Source organism: Leptosomus discolor, chromosome 14 (assembly GCF_034619465.1).
Source record: "Leptosomus discolor isolate bLepDis1 chromosome 14, bLepDis1.hap2, whole genome shotgun sequence".
NCBI lineage: Eukaryota > Metazoa > Chordata > Aves > Leptosomiformes > Leptosomidae > Leptosomus > Leptosomus discolor.
Window position 1 is genome coordinate 6,359,768 of NC_141404.1, and position 17,186 is coordinate 6,376,953.

Sequence of the window (17,186 nt, forward strand, 5' to 3'; positions counted from 1 at the left end):
ACTGGCCCCTTCCCTGTGATGAGACCCACAAACAAGACCCGTACACACTGTGCATCCAGGCATCCATCCAGGGTCCTGCTCACCCTGGGAGCAGGACCCTCCTCCCCACAAAGTGCAGCCTCGGTGCTCATGGATGAGGCTGCTTGGCTTTGGGAGGCAGCCAGCACCAAAGCAGGGACATCTCTCAGCTGAACATCTTGGTCTTCTCCCCTCTGGGAGAGGGCTGGCCACAGCTGCAGGAACAGCGGCTGCCCCAGCTCCTGGGGCGAGGACAGACTGCAAAGATGATGATGGCACATCTGTCGGCGCGCTCGCGGCCACTGAGATAAAGACTTGCACAAGAACACAGCAAGAAACGTAGTTGTACTTCATTGCACAAATGATCAACTCTGGTGCATAATGGGCTGCATTCATGGCTCTTGCCAGCAGGTGCAATTCCCACTGCAGACAATAACATTTGCCTATTTATGTCAAGCCCTGATTACTGTATTATATGTAAAACAGGTCTTTCTTGCAAGCAAAACAAGGGAGGGGGGAATCAGCTGTGACTCATCCAAGTCAGCAGTGTGATACCAGCCTGAAGGAGCCGTGCTGGGCTGGACACCAGCTGGCTGCTGCGCCGTGCAACAGCAGGCAACGCTCCCCTCTCCAGCAGGCGCGAGCTTGGCCTCCTGGTCATCCTTTTTCTTGGAGAGGGAGAGAGGCAAGAGCTCACAGCTCAGGCTGGGCATTGTCACGGCCCTCAAACCGTTACGCTGTCAAAACGCATCCATGGGGAACAGAAATACCAACGGTGTTGCAGACTGAACGCGTTCCCCAGCAGACACGGTCCTGTGCTCCTCTGCCAACGTGTCTCCTCCACCTCTTCAGCAAGGACATGGGGAAAGCTGGCGGCGAGCACATGAGTGACCTACACAGGAGCCTGGTTGTGCCTGGAACCATGCCAGCAGGCAGCTTGGGAGGAACAGGTTTTTATCACCGCCAGCAGCAGGCTCCAGTGGTCGGCAGATTTGTTTTCCAGTTGTCACTTGTCCTCAGGCTTTCCCCAAGGACAAGGCTGGGCTGCAGCTATCAGTTCTCCTGGTGCTTTTTGGGCTTGGGTCAGGCAGGTTTACAACCTGCTCATGTCAGGGACACATCCTCACCCTGCAGTTGCACCAGCAAGAGCTGGGGCTGACACGCTTCCTACGAGCAAAGGGGAAGGAAGGTGGCCAGAGCCAGAGCAGAGCTCTCACACAGATGCTCATCCTGCAGTGCCCAGTTGGAGGCAGAGAAACTTTTGGGTTTTGGGTGCTAGCACCTACCAGCAAGTCCTTGGGCCCAGCTGTTGACAGAGCCGACTGCCAGACCTTCATCAGAGAGCAGGATCTGTGCTCTTGGAGCCCTGTTCAGACTCACTCTTCTCCCCCCAGCTCTAGGTCTTTCTCCTCCCCTAAGCATGGCGAAGGTTGATCTTCCCTTCACTGATGAACCTCCACCCGGCCCATTCCTGATGCCCTTTTCCTCCTGAGCTAATGCTCCTCCATCCCTCCAGCAGACACAACTGGCCCACCTCCCTTCTCCTCTCTGCCACCAATGGCTCCTCACTGCTATCTCTCCAGGCAGGAGCTAAAGCAGCTGATGATTTTCTTGCTCAGCACAGTGACTGCAATCACCCCTTAGGCTTCACCCACACCCCTGCTCAGCCAAGCCTGCCTGGCCCCACCTCTGGCACCTAATGACCATCCATTACTTGTTGACACACAAAGCCTTTTCAGACCTGCTTCTCTCCACTTTGCCCTACCTCTAATTCCAACTTTGGCCAGCACACCCGCCTGACTCCAACCTATTGCCTCAACCCAGTACAGGTCAAGCATTTTGCTCCTTCAGCTGTCCCCTAAAGAAAATCGACCACTTGGAACAGGGGATTAAAGCTAACATGGCCCCTAGGAGCTCACTGACACAAGGTACCACCTCTTTAAATCGCAATCAGGGAAAAACAGAAAGATGAAGTATTGACATAAGGGGTTAAAGCAGTTTATTCACAAGCAGTCGCATACGAAAGCAGTGAAGGGATATTTCACAGCCCAAGGAAGGAGAGGGGAATGAGGTGCTGGGGGGTGAGAGCCGGTGCTCTCTCCAGCACTGTGACCCATCTCATAGCACAGGGTCTCCAAGCCACGAGTGGTCTCGCACAGCCAGCTATCACGACTGCAGGCAGCTGCCTGCTCAGCTATCAGTCCCTGCTTGTGCTACCATAAATACCGACTGATTACACACTAAGGTGGAGCCTGGGTTGGGAGAACAGATACACATGCTCTGAGCATGAGATCTACCAGGCAAGCAGCTTAGACAAGAGCTATCCCTTGAGCATCTTCCCAAGGAAGCACCACAGAAAGGCTGGGAGATGAGGGAGCCGGCTATGCTGGGCTGGGTCAGATGCTTGCAAAAGCCCGAGCAGCCGCTGCTTTAGCCCAGCCTGCCTCCCAAAAACACATCGCTCACCAGCAGCGCCGCAGCCAACGGTCAGCTGTATGCTGCACCAGGGATGGGCAGGCAAGAAAACTGAAGAAAACACTCCACTGAAGATCAATTCAAGCTCCAAAATGCTGACCATAGACCAGGGCAAGTCTGAAACCAGAAAATGCTTTATTGGAAAGGTACAAAAAAACCAGTCACTGCAGCTAAATTTACAGCAATAAATTACGTTGTGGCTGTCAAGAGAAAGTAATGGACACATACACAGGGCTATTCGCCTTACAAACAGGAATCCACATTGCTTGGTATATCAATAATTTATTTTATAATAAAAAAGCAGCACAAAAATAAATATTGAAATGAAATTACTGAGTAACCACAGAGGATAGAATGAGCTGGTGATAAAAAACAACTTAAAACAGAAGACTTCTATCATTTAAAAAAAAAAAAAAACGAAAGCAAGTATCCACCATCTACGGAAACACCCCAGCAGACTGAAATACAGACGAAGGAAAACAAATCCACGTTACAAAAGTTTTTCGTTTTTGTTTTGTTTCTTTTTTTTTTTTTTTTTTAAATAAAAACAATCATGACAATGAAGTTTAAATGATTAGAGAGAGAAAAAAAATGCCACCTTCTCCTCCTCCCCGGGTCTGAGCCGTCCAGTGGCCTGACCGCTCCATACGCCCGAGGCACCGTGCCCGGCCCTGCCACAGCTCGCCTCCACACCAGCTGTCACCCACCAGCACCTTGTCCCCTCCCCAGCCATCCCCGGAGCTGCGGTGTCACCCAGGTCTCTCTAAGCTTGCGCTTGGCAGTCTGGTCTCCTCTGGCAGACGGTAGAGTTGGGCAAGAGCAGAGACGCTGACTTGCTTCAAAGGGATCTGGAGCTGCCCTGGAGGGAAAGGTTCCCCACTCCCAACAGAGCACAGCAAACACGTCTACAAGAACAGAGATGTCCCTCCCGGTCCCTGCCCAACGCTTTCGTCTTCTCCTGCCTCCTGCCCAGCCCGCGGTTCCCACGTCACACTGCGGATGGGGAGCAACCAAAGAAAGGCCAAGCCCAGGGGAGAGGATCCCAGCACTCAAATCCAGAGCCCCCCGCTCCTCAGTGGGGCAGGGGGTTTACAAATTAAGAGGGGCAGAGAAGGGAGCCCCAGCATCCAAACTACTGCAGCAAAGAGACAAGCGAGAGGTTCGGCTGTGGGGGAGCGCTGCCGGAGCCGCCGGGGTGACCCCGCGAGCAGCAGCCAGCTCCCCACGTGGCGCTCGCCCTGGGTGTCAGGTTTGCAAGTGCAGGACGGAGAGAAAAACAAAACAAAACAGAACAAAAAAAAAAACACAACAGAAACAAACCGACCCCCAGAGGAATGCAATGTGACAACCCCAAGCTGGAGGGCCCTCCAGGTAGGAGGGTGGAGGAGCTGGATCTCCAACATGGTCAACAGCTTTCGGGTCATTCCTCCCTCCACATTACCTTGCAATTCTGATCCCTCTGTGGAAGTTTAGCCAGGACATTTCATTCCCCTCCAGGTCACCACCCAGGGAGCCCTGGACTGGCAATTTCTTTTAATAAAGATTTACAGTATCAAACTTGGAAAAAAAATTATTTTTTTTTTTACGAAAAATCTGTACGATAAAATGTATATAATTATATATTTATATATATATTTCTCTCTCTTTAAATATTTCCACGTGGTCCTTATGGATATCCAATATGGATTACCTACCATGGCTATGGTATCAACAGCTTTAACAACACCCAGGCCTCTTGTTCTTTATCGAGTGACCAGAGATTTAAGTGCCTACCAGCACTAAACTAGCAACCACTTGGACAAGCCTTTGGCACCCTTCCAAGAACTGGAAAAAAAGAAATACTTGGCCGCAAGGGAAGTGCCACGTAAAGATATGTTTCTCAACTCATTCCAACAGCAAGAAGACCCCACAGAACAAAGTTCGACTTCCGTCCCCCTTGGTGCGACTGGTCTGATCTCCCCTGGCGGGGGGTTAAGGGCAGCCAGAGGGTGTTCCTATCTAGCCAGGAATGCTATGGAGCTCTGGAGCTGTTTTAAAGACTGGAAGCATTTGGGCATTTTCAAGTCAACTGGCCTTTTTCATTAAAGTTTTCATTTAAAGCCCCAACAGTGCCAGGAGTCTCCATTTTGCCTGTTTTCGGAGGCACCTGTAAGGTCTGGGAAAGTTTCCAATGTCTGCGAGCTGGAGAACATGAGAGGACCAGGAAATGACAATAACATCTTTCTCTTCCTCAGCTTCTGCTGTGGGAGTCAATAACTGGTACTGATACACAGGACACTGATCTGCCTGTTTGGAGATAGGGAGGGAGTGGAGGAGAAATGAGGTAACGCTAAGTGTCATCCAAACTCTACGTGTTGGAAAAACCACTTGAAGGAAACCCCCTGCTCCCCTCCATAACACATGGATCTGGCAGGGGTAACAAGCCTTCAGGAAGCGTTTCACTTACACCCTTTCTGGCTCAGTAAGGTCACAGATGTCGATGTTGAGGACTGAACGAGAACCAAGTCTGAGGTTTCTCTTTTCATTAACCTATTTCACAAAGGACCCTCCTGGGAAATCCAGAGACTCCGATGACAAGGTGAAAAAAAAAGAAAAAAGCAAGCTAACAACTTCTTCCAAAGATAAGTAGGGCTTCACTAAATTTCTACAAACTTACTGCCATTCAAGGCAAGACAAAGCCTCAAACAACAAATTATACTGGGTGTCAGATGCCAGTTCACTGTCCCCTTTGCAACAACAGTGGCACTTCATTATTCTCTTTCAGTCCAAAACACTCGTGAATTCTCTGTGATCTTTGTTTTCTGTTCTGGAGCCCAAATCCTCTAAGCTCTTCTCCTCATCTTAAACTTCAGCAATCTCATTCTCTTCTCACCTGTGTGACAACAGGCATCGTCCATTCCACAAGTCTCTGACCTGCAAAACTCACAGTCCCTTTTCTTTCCTACTTCAAAAACAAACAAAAAAAATAAAACAACAACAAAACACACAAACACCAACATAGCTATTTTTTTTTTTTTTACAGTGACCTGGAAACATTCGTCTTTTCAGCGCTGCTGCGCAACAGCAGAATCTCTCCTTTTGGCTTCCCACCTCCTGCCCATTCCAAACCAGAAATCCCTCTCCCAAACCATTGCTCAGAGCCATATGAACGACTTCTCAATCCCAATTCTTCCATCTCCTACACACACATCGATTTTCCATCCTGCCTTCCGTGCGCCTCTCGGGATAATTCACCCATTCGCAAGAAAGCATCAAGTTTCAGGGTCACATTCACACAGGTTGTCTGAACACTGAGGGTTGTTCACTGTACTCTTTGGATCCCAACTTCAGCGCCTGACATGCTATGGAGAGGAAAAGACTCTTCCAGCTCCCATCTGACATCCCCATAGCCCTTCTCTGGTCATCAAAGACTGGCGAACCCAGCTCTCCAGCTGGGATGTTCATCGCTAAGCTACCAATGCTTTTGTCAAAGAGGAGGCTCTGTATCTTCTCTCCCGTCTGAATGCTATTGCCCTCTAGTTACACTTCAGTGCTTTAAAAACATCTTTCCAAAATACTCTGCACAAACCCCTTCTCATAGTGCTGATCCCAGCAAAACTGTCCCACCTTCTCACAGCCAGTTCTGCCTCCACCCGGTAATAACTTGCAGCATTTTTCCTCCTTGTCTCCCCTTCTCCTCCCCATCACACAGCTTTTCATTTAGCATTTGCTGTGCCTCCTTCCCTTGAGCTTCAGGGAATCCAGAAAAAAAAAAAAGGCTGCTACTTCAAGACTGCGGATCATTTGGAAGAAATAAACTGCATAAATATACCCAATTCACAGGCACACCTCAGGGAAGGAGCTATTGGGAAACTTGGGCTTGGAATAAAGGAGGCTGCAATGTAGTTTTTATAGGCCACACAGGTAATGGGGCATATTAAAATATGTAAAATACATATTTTTCCATATTTTAACAGCATGGATTGAAAACAAAAGGTTATTCCTAATGGGCGTGGTCAGACCCAAGCATTAGTCTCCATCATCCTCCCACTTCCATCCACTCATAGCAGGATGAAACCTAATCCAAAAAGCCTATATCCCTGCCCTCATAATATCAGATGGAAGCAGGGAAGGTAGGGGAGCCCTTCTTACAGGGAGTAGGATGCCACTAAAGGAAACTTTTTTTCCATACATTCATCTCACATGATGATTTCTACGGTCCATCTGTTTCCTGGCTCTTCAGCATCATTCACGAAGATTCCAGAGGCTCCTCAGGTATCTTCTCCCAGCTGGAAAGCTGCCCACGGCTGAGAGGGGTTTGGGGAGGCAGGGGGAAGGAGGAAGCAGATCTTGCAAATTGTACTGCATACAGAGCTCAAATCCTGGACACAAGAAGTTGATGGAGCCACCGAGTCCAGATAGAAGCAGCCAGTTAAGTTCCCTTTGTAGGTTTGGGTTTTTTTTTTTTCCTTTTTTTTCTTTTTTTTCCCCTATTTTTTGCACTTTTGGAAGAGAACTGTTAAAATGCCAATTCTTGACGTGACCAAGGACTCCGGAACAATGCATAAGAGCCTTTTCCCCTCCCCTCTGAAAGGCTGCTAGTTCCCCCCACGGAGGGCACTAGGACGCTGCTGAAAACGGCACAGAACTGGATGAGATTTCAGCTGATTTCACGATGGTGATGACACTGGTGGTGGCAACTTTGGTCGGGGTGATAGGCCCTCGCGCCACAGTACGAGCAAAGGTCTGGAGTGCTTCGTACTTGGAGCGCAAGGCGTCCAGCTCTAGCTTCATGCTGCTGTTTTCTCTGGCCAGCTTCTCCACCTCTTGCTGCAGCTCAACCCGCTGCCTCTCTAGCTCCTCTTTCTGAGTCACGCGCTTGATGCGGCAGCTGGCAGCGTAGCCCCGGTTCTTCAGCGTGCGCCTCCGCTGCTTCAGACGGATGACCTCCTCTTTGGTGAGACCCCTCAGGTGCTGGTTCAGCTCCCGTACAGACATTGACACGAGTTCATCATCACTCAGCACTGGGGCATTCTCTCCTGACTCCTCCTTTACCTGCAAATACCAACAGCACAGGGGTAGCAGTAACCCTACGTGAACAGATGTTCTGGACAGTGAAGAGAGACAGGCCACCCCTCAGCAACGTGACACCCCTACCTGGAAAACACCCCTGAAGCACTGTAGAGAACACATGCTCCACTAAAGCACCTGTGTAAAACAAGATAGAGATCTGACCACTGCTGTCGTCTGGATTTGGGAAACCCTCTTAAGTCAGAGAAAGCAGTGAGCCCGACACACCCAGTATGAACTGAAGAGTAGGATTTTTGAGGAGATAAATGTAAGGCAGACTGAAGCCCTTTGTGTTCCTTTGTCTGGACCCAGAATTCATACCGAATGCTAAAGATGACACCTTTTCCCACCATTATGGCTGAGACACCAGTGCAGCATCTCAGAAGCAGAATAGCCACTCGTATGCAGGGTTTAATTCAGCATTTTGTGGCTTTTCATTGAAGACCGCTCATCCAAGTAGAAAACAAAACCAAACCTGGGTGGTTTCAAGCACCACAGCCTGATTTGGTTTTCCTGGTGCACAGATCAGAGCCTGAAGTTTCGTGAGAAAGACAGCAAGGCCTTGTGCCTTTTTCTCAATCAGGTTTGCTGCCACAATTACTTTCAGAATCACAGAATCACTTAGGTTGGAAAAGACCTTTAAGAGCATCAAGCCTAGAACCTTTAAGCCATCATCCTTTTGACTCTTCAGAGACTGCAGGACATCTGGAATGAAGAGCTAAGACACTGGAAAGAAACTGCCATAGCGCATGCACAACCCATGCGCAGACCACCACCAAGTCGGTGTGTCCGAGGCATCTACTGTCTCATGGACCTGAGAAACACCAGCTGAACAGGTCCTTTTCCCAGCGCCTCCCAGTCCCAAGTGCAGAAGTACTTCATTGGCAGCGTGGGAGCACTGGTTTCAGGATGCTGCCAATATCTGCTACAGTCAAAAGACTCTTGGATAGCAACAGGGATACACTAGCCTCCATGCCATCCCAAAGACTTTAGACTTCTTTCTGGGAATTGCTGCTATTCTTCTATCCTAAACTTTCCTGTAGATAGTGGGAAATTGTACCAGCACCCATTTGTAAGAGTCTCTCAGAATGAAAAAGAACAGTCGGGTACGACTGACGTCGCACAGAGCACAGTTCTGCGACAGCCTCCCCTGCCACCCAGCATCACCCACTCGGCTTTCTTCCCTACCTTTAATGCCTTGTTCGGTTTGGGATTAGTCGTCATAACCTGAGCACAGTCTTCCGGACAAAACTGCTCAGAAATTGCAACTGGAAAAAACAAAACAAGATTTTCAGGTTACAGTAATCTCAGAGATGAAGGTAGGAAGAAGATACCCAACACACATAGCCCAAAACCCCAACTCAACCAGCATTAAAAGAAATCACCCCAAAGTTGTTTAAAATACTGGGATGGATTCAGAGATCAGTTTACCCCATTCAGAGACAAGAAAGAGAAATTCGTGTTGACAAGTGCATTGCTTTTTAACGCTAAAGACCTCCTATTTTGCTATTAACTACACTAAGATTAAGCAGGGAAGACAGGGCAGGGAGGAGGGAAAGGGCACCAGCTCCTGTCTGTAAACAACAGTTACGCTAACCACCATACAATGTGCCACCCCTTCTCGAGGGGAGCGCAGAGTGCGGCCTCCCAGGCCCAGTCACTCGCTCACCTCCCTCCAGAGGAATCCCAGACGCTCAGAATGGCCTATTAGGGACTGAATTAAGAGTTACCTCCGCTCATAAAAGGCACTGAAAAGCCACAAGAAAACAACTCCCTTCATTCTTATTTTGCTTATTATTAACCCGGCTCGAAATTGAATCAGCAACCCAGAAAGAAGCTGCCTGGTTTGTAACCTGCTTTCAGTGCCGTCCCCACCCAAAGGAGACGCTACCAGAAAACCCAAACAACAGAAACAAAAGCCCCCCGATAACAAAGCAAGGCAGGAGTTCGCCTCTCCCAATGCACCAAGACTGTTGCTTCCCTATCCTCTCAGCCCCACGCTGCCAGAGCTGACCTGTCTGGTTATTTCTAGTGACATGGAGACACGTCCACTGACAGAGAGACCATCCCCTGCCGAGACACTGCCCTTCACTCTCACCTTAGCCAGCGACTACACCCCTTCGATCGCTGCCTTGCAGAGAATCCACCTGCCTGCACCTCCACCCAAAACCTTCACCCCGCACGGTGACGGCAGCACGGCGGTCCGATGGGTACCTACCGCGAGAGAGGCGACTGCAGCCGTGCCACCATCACAGCCTCTGCCTATCGCTCCCCCAGCGGGGAGGGTGCGAGGCGCCAGTGCCCCCCCCCCCGACGCACGGTGGCTTCGAGGGCTGCACGCCCAGCGGCACCGCAGCCTGTCTGGCAGGAGTCCTCTCTCTCTCTTCCCCCCCTCCACCAGCCCAGCCCAAACCCTCCCCATTTCCACGTCTGCATCGTGTCACACATCCTAATCATTCATGAAAAATCCAGCCAAAGCATCCCAAGCATGATTCCCTTCTGATAGTTGCCATGGTGACCTTGGGAAAGTAGCCAACCCAGAGACAGTCGCCATGGAAACAGAGAAGCCCAAAAGCAATAATGACTTCAGGTCATGTCTGTGCAAAGACATCACGAGGTCGTCGGAGAGTAAACAAACTCATTCATATCTGCAAACAGGGGGCGGTGGGATTTGGGGGGGTGCAAAGGTGGGGTGCGGGGACCAGTGGGAGCTGCGTGGGTGAAGGTGCTGGCTCAGCCCGCGCTGCTGTCACTTGACTTTTATCAGTCAAGACGCCTCATCATCACACAACTTACGTAAAAATCAAGATGAAGAGCAGGGAAAGCGGGGAAAAATAATCCCCTAAGTGCAAAGCTGCGAGATACTATCCTAGATATTAGGGAGCGTATTTAGGCACCTCCTCTATTTTTAAGCCCGAGACAGCACAGCTCTCCCTGTCTGGAGGAGGGACAAGGACAGCCGCACAGCGCACAAGCCAAGATGCTCCGTGATGAATGGACCACTTACAGCAACTGGTGTGCGCTGCATTTTCTAGAGCATCACTGAGTCCTTCCCTCCTCTCCTCCAGCACTGAACCCCACCCTGAGCACACACCTCCAGCAGCCCTTGCCTCACCAGGGGGGGCTGCCAGAGCAGGCTGTGCATGGGGCAAGGGAGCAAATCCCAGCCCCGCAGCCGCCTCCTGCGAGGGACGGAGACGCACCCGACCTCTGGCTGCTGCCACACCGCGTGTTTTGCAGGCGGGCAGGATCTCCCGCAGGCACGGGCACCTCTTCAGTCCCCATCGCTTGCCCTCTCGCCATCCATCGCTTGCCCTCCGCACCGGGCGTTCAGCGCCCACCCCTACCTCCAGGCCGGAGGCGCAGACGTAGGCGCTAGCGCGGAGGAGGAGGAGGAGGAAGGAAAAAGCTCCTCGTCTTGGCCAAGCGGTCCCGGCGAGTTCAGGAGAGCAGAGGCGCTGCCAGTGTGTAAAGGAAGCGGCCGGCAGCCCCCTCCCTGCAGACGCGCAGGCAGTTGGTGCCATAGTTATGCAGTGAGTCACCAGCTGTTTACAGAGTTGGAGCGCTCACATTCCCACAGCATCAGAAACTCTTCCTTCCCTCGGCATCCCCCCTCCCTCGCCGCCCCCATCCCTACAAGGGAAGGGGCACGCTGCCGGCCCACTGGCGGCACTCCGCGCTGCGAAAACCGGAAAAGGAAAGTCAAAACGGAGGGGGAGGCCGACGACAGTCCCGTCACACCCACCGATTACACAAAAAAACCCTTTTGATCCTCACCCAGCGCGTCTTCAAAGCGCTTTCTACGCCAGCCGATGGAAAAACTGAACAGGGACGCTTGGCCACGCGGAGATGGAAAGAAACGTAAGATATCGTGGAAAACAAGAGCCGAGGGGTGGGAGGTTGCCTTCGGTGGGGGTCAGCGTGTGGGCTTGCCTCCCACCCATTGCTCCAGCTCCACATGACGAAGCCCCTTCTGGTCACCTGTTGCTCCATGTCACCAAAGCAGCATCTCCTCACCCTGCATATTCTTGGGCAGACGCTTGGTACGGGGTCTTGTCTCCCCTTGCACACCAAAGCACCCTAGATGGGCCGGGATCCCTCCTAGATGCGCTGGGATCCCTCTTACTGCACCAGGGGCGATGTGCCAGAGCCGCTGCTGGCACAGAGATGAGCAAGAAGGCTCAGGGCGCCGTCAGGAATCGTGACACCAGGCCCTCTTCAAACGAGGGTGAGAGATTGGGGTCTGCCCCGACCCTAAGGGCAGGATTTGGTAGTGCAAGTAGCAGCACTCCAACACGCTCAAGTCTCACACTGCGACACGAGTGCCAGGGTGAGTCTTATCTCTGCACTAGGTGAACCCACAGGTGTGGCTCGGGCTCCGCTCGAAACCAATACAACACTCACAACCCTCACCAACATGGCCTTGGGCTCCATCTCCCCACCTACAAAATCCTTCCCATCAGGACTATTTGGGACTATTTAGCTATTAAAAAAAAAAAACAACTAAAATCAGCATGGCATCTCCCACTGTTAGAAGGCAAAACTCCACAACAAAAAATCAGAAACCACCCTGCAAACATGTCACATCCAGCGGCATTCCCTGAACATGCTGCACAGGGGTCTTCTGGGACCCTGCCTGCGATTTGATTATTAGAACCCTTTTAGTCTTTACCCTATTCCTGCCCTTCTTTACTTAATTGCGTTTGCTGCATCACATCTAAAATTAGGAGCTCAGCTTTTTGGAACAAGGACCGCATTACATCTCTATTTTGTAAGCACTAAGACACACTTTGAACACTACATAAATAAAGCGGCGAGTAGTAATACACCAAGTGTAAGGGGCAAAGGCTTTCCCAGTGCAGCTCCACACTTGTATTTAAAGCAAGTGTTTTGACTGTGGGTTACATAAAGAGCCCTTGTAATTCTGCAATAAAGTTACCCATTGACAGCCTTGCCAACACCCCTCTCCCTCTCTCCGATGACTCCTATGCCTCTTGCAGCATTCTCCCAAAAACCTGGAGGTCTCCAGCTGACATCCCAAGCCTAATAGTCTCAGCTTGGACCATCTAGAGATCCCCAGTTCCTTTGCTTTGAAAGCGGACGACGGCAGAAAGCCATCTGACTCGGGCAGAGGTAGGACAGGGCTTTCCACACAAGGCTTGCAATTAAGGAAGAATACATGCCAGAATGAGATTTCAGACTTTCCACGCTACAAGGCTTTCTAAGCGCGTCACGCATTAAGGAATTACTATAAACTCACTGCCGACACCTGCGGATAAACTTGAATTTTAAAACTCTTTCTACACTGAAAGACAACCCCAGCCAGAACACGAGTGCCTGGCAGACAGCCCCGCTGGTGTTTAGCTTCCATCCTCAGACACGTACAGCAAACTGAAAACATGCAACCCTCACCTTCAGCCAGGCCAGCGACGACTTCCAGAGGGCAGAAAAACAGCGTAAGGTTCAAGCAGTGATGGAGATCTCTGACATCGCATCTCAATTCAGCACCAACAGTTATGTAGGGAATTCTCTACTCATTCCCAAATGTGGCGATTTAATTCCCAGGCAGCTGTTTTAGTTAAATTTCTCATTTATCCACAAGTTATTCCCAGCTCCAGAGCGCTAGCCAAACGGATGTGCCTACCAAGGATAACATCTGAGCTGACAGGTGAAGGGAACTACAGATACTGAAATCTTCATTGCTGTGCCTCCGCCGCTCGGAGGCACGACACGGATTTCCAGCACATTGCAGCATGGTAGGCAGAGCACCATCCCCCTCCCCATCATTCAAAAAGCCATTCTCCTGCTCTGACAATCTTCACACATCCTGTAAGGCAGACTGACACTTGTCACTCATTCGTAATGAGAGCGGGGAGGGATGGGCTGATGGTGTGAATCAGAGAGTAGAAGCATATGCGAGGCAATATACTTGACATGAAGAGAGAGAAGACACAAGGAGGGGGTGAGTCACTGTTTACTGTTCTAGAGGAGCTCCACACAGCCCTCGCCCAGCTGGCCAGCCTTCCATTTCCCTTATGGATCGGAACCAGCATCCAGCAGCAAAGGGGAGATTCAGGAACCTTCAGAGCACATTTGAGAGCTGCCAGGACACAGCTCTCTGAGGCGCTCTCTGGGGAAGCCTGGACACAGATCAGACAGTCTTCAGTGGTTTGGTAAACAACCTAGTCAGATGCTGCAGAGAGCCTGTGGTTAGGGAGCAGAGGATACAGAGCACCAGGAGGGTATGCTTGTGTGTCACCTCAAAAACTTCATGGAGGAGGTGGCTGAAGGGGAAAGGTATGCAGCAGACAGCCCCAGTACTCACAAGCACACAGCGCTTTTTCCACCACACACTTATAAAACGGCAGAGCTACACCAGAATTGTGTCTCAGCATCACTAGCCCAGAGATGCATCTGCCCCACACAGCCAAGCTGAGCCACTCAGCAACAAGTAACTTGCTCGGAGGCAGAGATGGATCCTGGGGCAGAGCTGGGATTCCCACCTTGACTGCTCCTGACCCCACGTGTCACCCACCAAGTCAGGCATCTTCACCAACTGCTAATAACGGAACATAACAGCATCGCTATTTAGGGTCCTGCAGTACTGCAAAGCAGTGGGAATCGCTATGCCACCTGTCCCTCTGCTCAGGAGCTCAGTGGCCGGGTGATGACTCTCATTACCGCCTTCCCCCCGCCCAGTTCTGGTGCTAATGGTCACAGAGCACTGCATTGCTCATGCTCACTTCATGCCCGAGTTTGAAGATAGCCTGAAACAATAGTTCAGACAGAAGTGGAAACCGCTTGTTCATCTCTACAGGGTGCTGAGCCTGAAACTTCCTGATAATTGAAAGTGCTAGCACCGCTCAAGTATTTCACAGCTGGATGTTTACAAAAATGATCAGTGAGCAAGCTTATCCCACAAACCCTGACTGCCACAGGGGCCAGCGCTTCCAGCTGTCCTTTCTTTGCTTCCCAAACATCTCACACGGCTAGAGATTTTCAATACCAAGTTCTGCAGCACATTCCACACCATTAATCATCTTCCAATGTCGATGGAAGCGAGAGCGTATCGAGCTGATCCGCGTTTTTCCCTTTCAGGAGGCGCACAGCAGTACTGAACCCCTTGCTGCAACAGATTGCCGAGACAGGCGACAGAGCAGAAACGACATAAAACGTGACAAAGCATGCCATCCTTGACATGCAAACAAAAAAAACCCCAACAAAACAAATTTCTGCCTCTGTTTCAGAGACACTTGCGAAGCAGGGTTACGAGCACACAGCCAGGAACATCTAACGCGGCTCAGGTGCCAAGCCCTGACAAGCTCAGAGCCCGCAGAAGCGAGCAAGGTGTCCTGACGGCGAGAGTCACCGCACGGCCCAATCTCGCGGCCATCGCCCCCGTTGCTGCCAGACCACCGTCCAGCACCTCCACCGGGTGCGAGCAGAGTTAACTCCGGTTCCGCGCAGCCTTGAGTGCTGCCATTGGGCAACCGCGGCGTCCATCACCTCTAGGAAGTGACTGCACGAGGAAGGCTTCTCCGCAGGCAGCAGGCGAACACACGGAAGGAGAGAGGGAAACGCGGAGGAACGCGCGCCCGTTTCATCAGCGACAAGAAACCGCAAGGTAAATTCGGTTGCTGCTGAAACCCCAGCTGTCCCATGGCGCAACGTGCCAGGTCAGGGCGCGGGGCTGCGCTTCTCGACGCACAGGGCTCATAAAAACTGAAAGTGCAAGAAAAAGGCGTGCAGCTTTCTGGGGAAACACTTTCCTCCTACCAGCTCCCCCCACCCTCCACTGTCCCAGCTCAGCTTTAGGACTACGCGGGTAAAGGGGGGGGGGGGGGGGGGGGCGGCCAGGTGAAAGTGAGAATGAAGGCCTTTCCCTTTTCTGTAACAACTTTGCCCAAAGGGGGCTCGTTCCTAATTTGAGACCTCATGGCCTGCTTTCAGCAGAATCTGTAAAATAAATCCTCCACGGAGCAGCCCACGAGGGAGGGGAGCGGGCTCTCAGCCTGAGGAAGAGGAGGAGGAAGGAGGTCTTTCTCAAACAGACCCTGAGAGTTTGGAGATCTCTGTTCCCCTTGCTCACGGCCTGGATGTTTCCCCACCTTACGCCGCTGCCTCCACCGGGAGGTCGGAAGAGGTTCCCCCACCCACCCCATTTCTGACTAAATCCCCAAACCGTCCCGCGCCCACCAGACAGTCACGCGGCAGCTCCCAGAATGTCACCGTCCCCTTTCCTCCCACCGGCACGTCCCCAGGCAGCCTCAGAGCACCCCGTTTTCAGGGCTTCCCCCCTGCACACACACCCCTCCCACCAACTCCGGGACCAGCCCGAACACACCACGCACCTCTCCCCATCTCGGCCCAAAAAGAAGCCATACTGGGAGGAGATAAACACCACCCCCCCCAGCCCATCCGACAGGGAGCGAGGAGCCCGGCCGGTGTTTCCCACCAGCGGCTGCTCCCGCCCGATAACCGGGGGCGGAGAGCGGCTCACCGAGGCCGCCACCACACCCGGCCACCGCCGCTGCCACGCTGCCCGGCACCGGCTGCGCCCCAGCTCCCTCCGTACTACAAAAGCAGCTATTTTTAGACAGCGGAGCGCGCGGCGTCACAACAGGTTTCCTCACATGTATTTTAAGAGCCATTCAAAGGCAGAGCCAAGCTGCGCGCTCATCCTTGGGGCGGAGGGGGGGGGAATAAAAACAACCACGAGAGAGAAGAAAGCATCACCCAGGCGCAAACCCGAGGGGACCTCAAGCCCCCCATCTCCCGGGGTGCGGGGGGAGGCGCCGGCCCCGTCCCGCGGGCGATTGAGCAACGCCGGCCCCACGCTGCGTTCGAAGCGGCGGGGAAGGTGTGACCGCGGGTCGCCGGTAGCCACCGAGCCCCCGCCCCACCGCGGCTCCCTGGGGCTGCCTGGCCGAGGGGCCGCTCGGCGTGCGCGGGCAGCGCTCCCCCAGCCCCCGCCGCTGCCCCAACGCGGGGCGGCCGCCCCGACACCGCCGCCCCGCCGGGGCCCACGTGTGCGCCGCTCGGCCCGGCTCGACTCGGCCCGGCCCGGTGCGAGGGGCGGCGGCACCACGTGCCCGGCGCCGTGGTGACTCAGCACTTTTACCTCAGCCGCCCCGCCCGCCCCCGCCCAACCGGACACGACCGGACCCAACCGGACCGAACCGGACCGAGCTGAACCGACCACCCCCCCCCCCCCCCCCCCCCTTCAACCGGCGGCAGCGAGCGACCGCGCCCCCCCCCCCCCCCCCCCCCAGCTCCAACCCCCCCCGCCCCGCCCGAGCGGCTCCTCACCTGCGTGCCGGCGGGTGCGCGCGCGCGCGCCCGGGGCGGGGGCGGCGGCGGGGGGCGGCGGCGGCGGGGGGCGGCGGGGGCGGCGGCGGGGGCGCTGCGCGGCTCCCTCCCTCCCTGCCAGCGAGTCCCGCGGACAACAACAAGCGCGGGGCGGCCCCCTCCCCCCCGCCGCGCCGCCGACCAACCAGCGCCCCCGCCGCTTCCGGCATGGCGCGTCACGCCGCGCGTCACCCCTCCTGGCCCCGCCCGGACGGCGACGCGTCACCTCCCCCCCTTCCCTCCCCTCGGCCACGCCCGCGCGGTTCATTCATGGGGAAGGGCGCGGGGAGGGGGGC

At 53.3% G+C, this 17,186-nt stretch overlaps 1 protein-coding gene across 1 annotated transcript; it reads right to left on the bottom strand.

The window, feature by feature from the left end:
* Positions 1–2,609: 2,609 nt before the first annotated feature.
* On the bottom strand, positions 2,610–16,870 carry MAFK (MAF bZIP transcription factor K). The gene is made up of 3 exons (XM_086473018.1): positions 16,852–16,870; positions 8,731–8,810; positions 2,610–7,527 (listed from the first exon to the last, which is right to left on the bottom strand). The coding sequence occupies exons 2-3, from the start codon at positions 8,764–8,766 to the stop codon at positions 7,093–7,095; spliced, it is 471 nt and encodes a 156-aa protein (XP_086329144.1). The 5' UTR covers positions 8,767–8,810; positions 16,852–16,870; the 3' UTR covers positions 2,610–7,092.
* Positions 16,871–17,186: the final 316 nt, after the last annotated feature.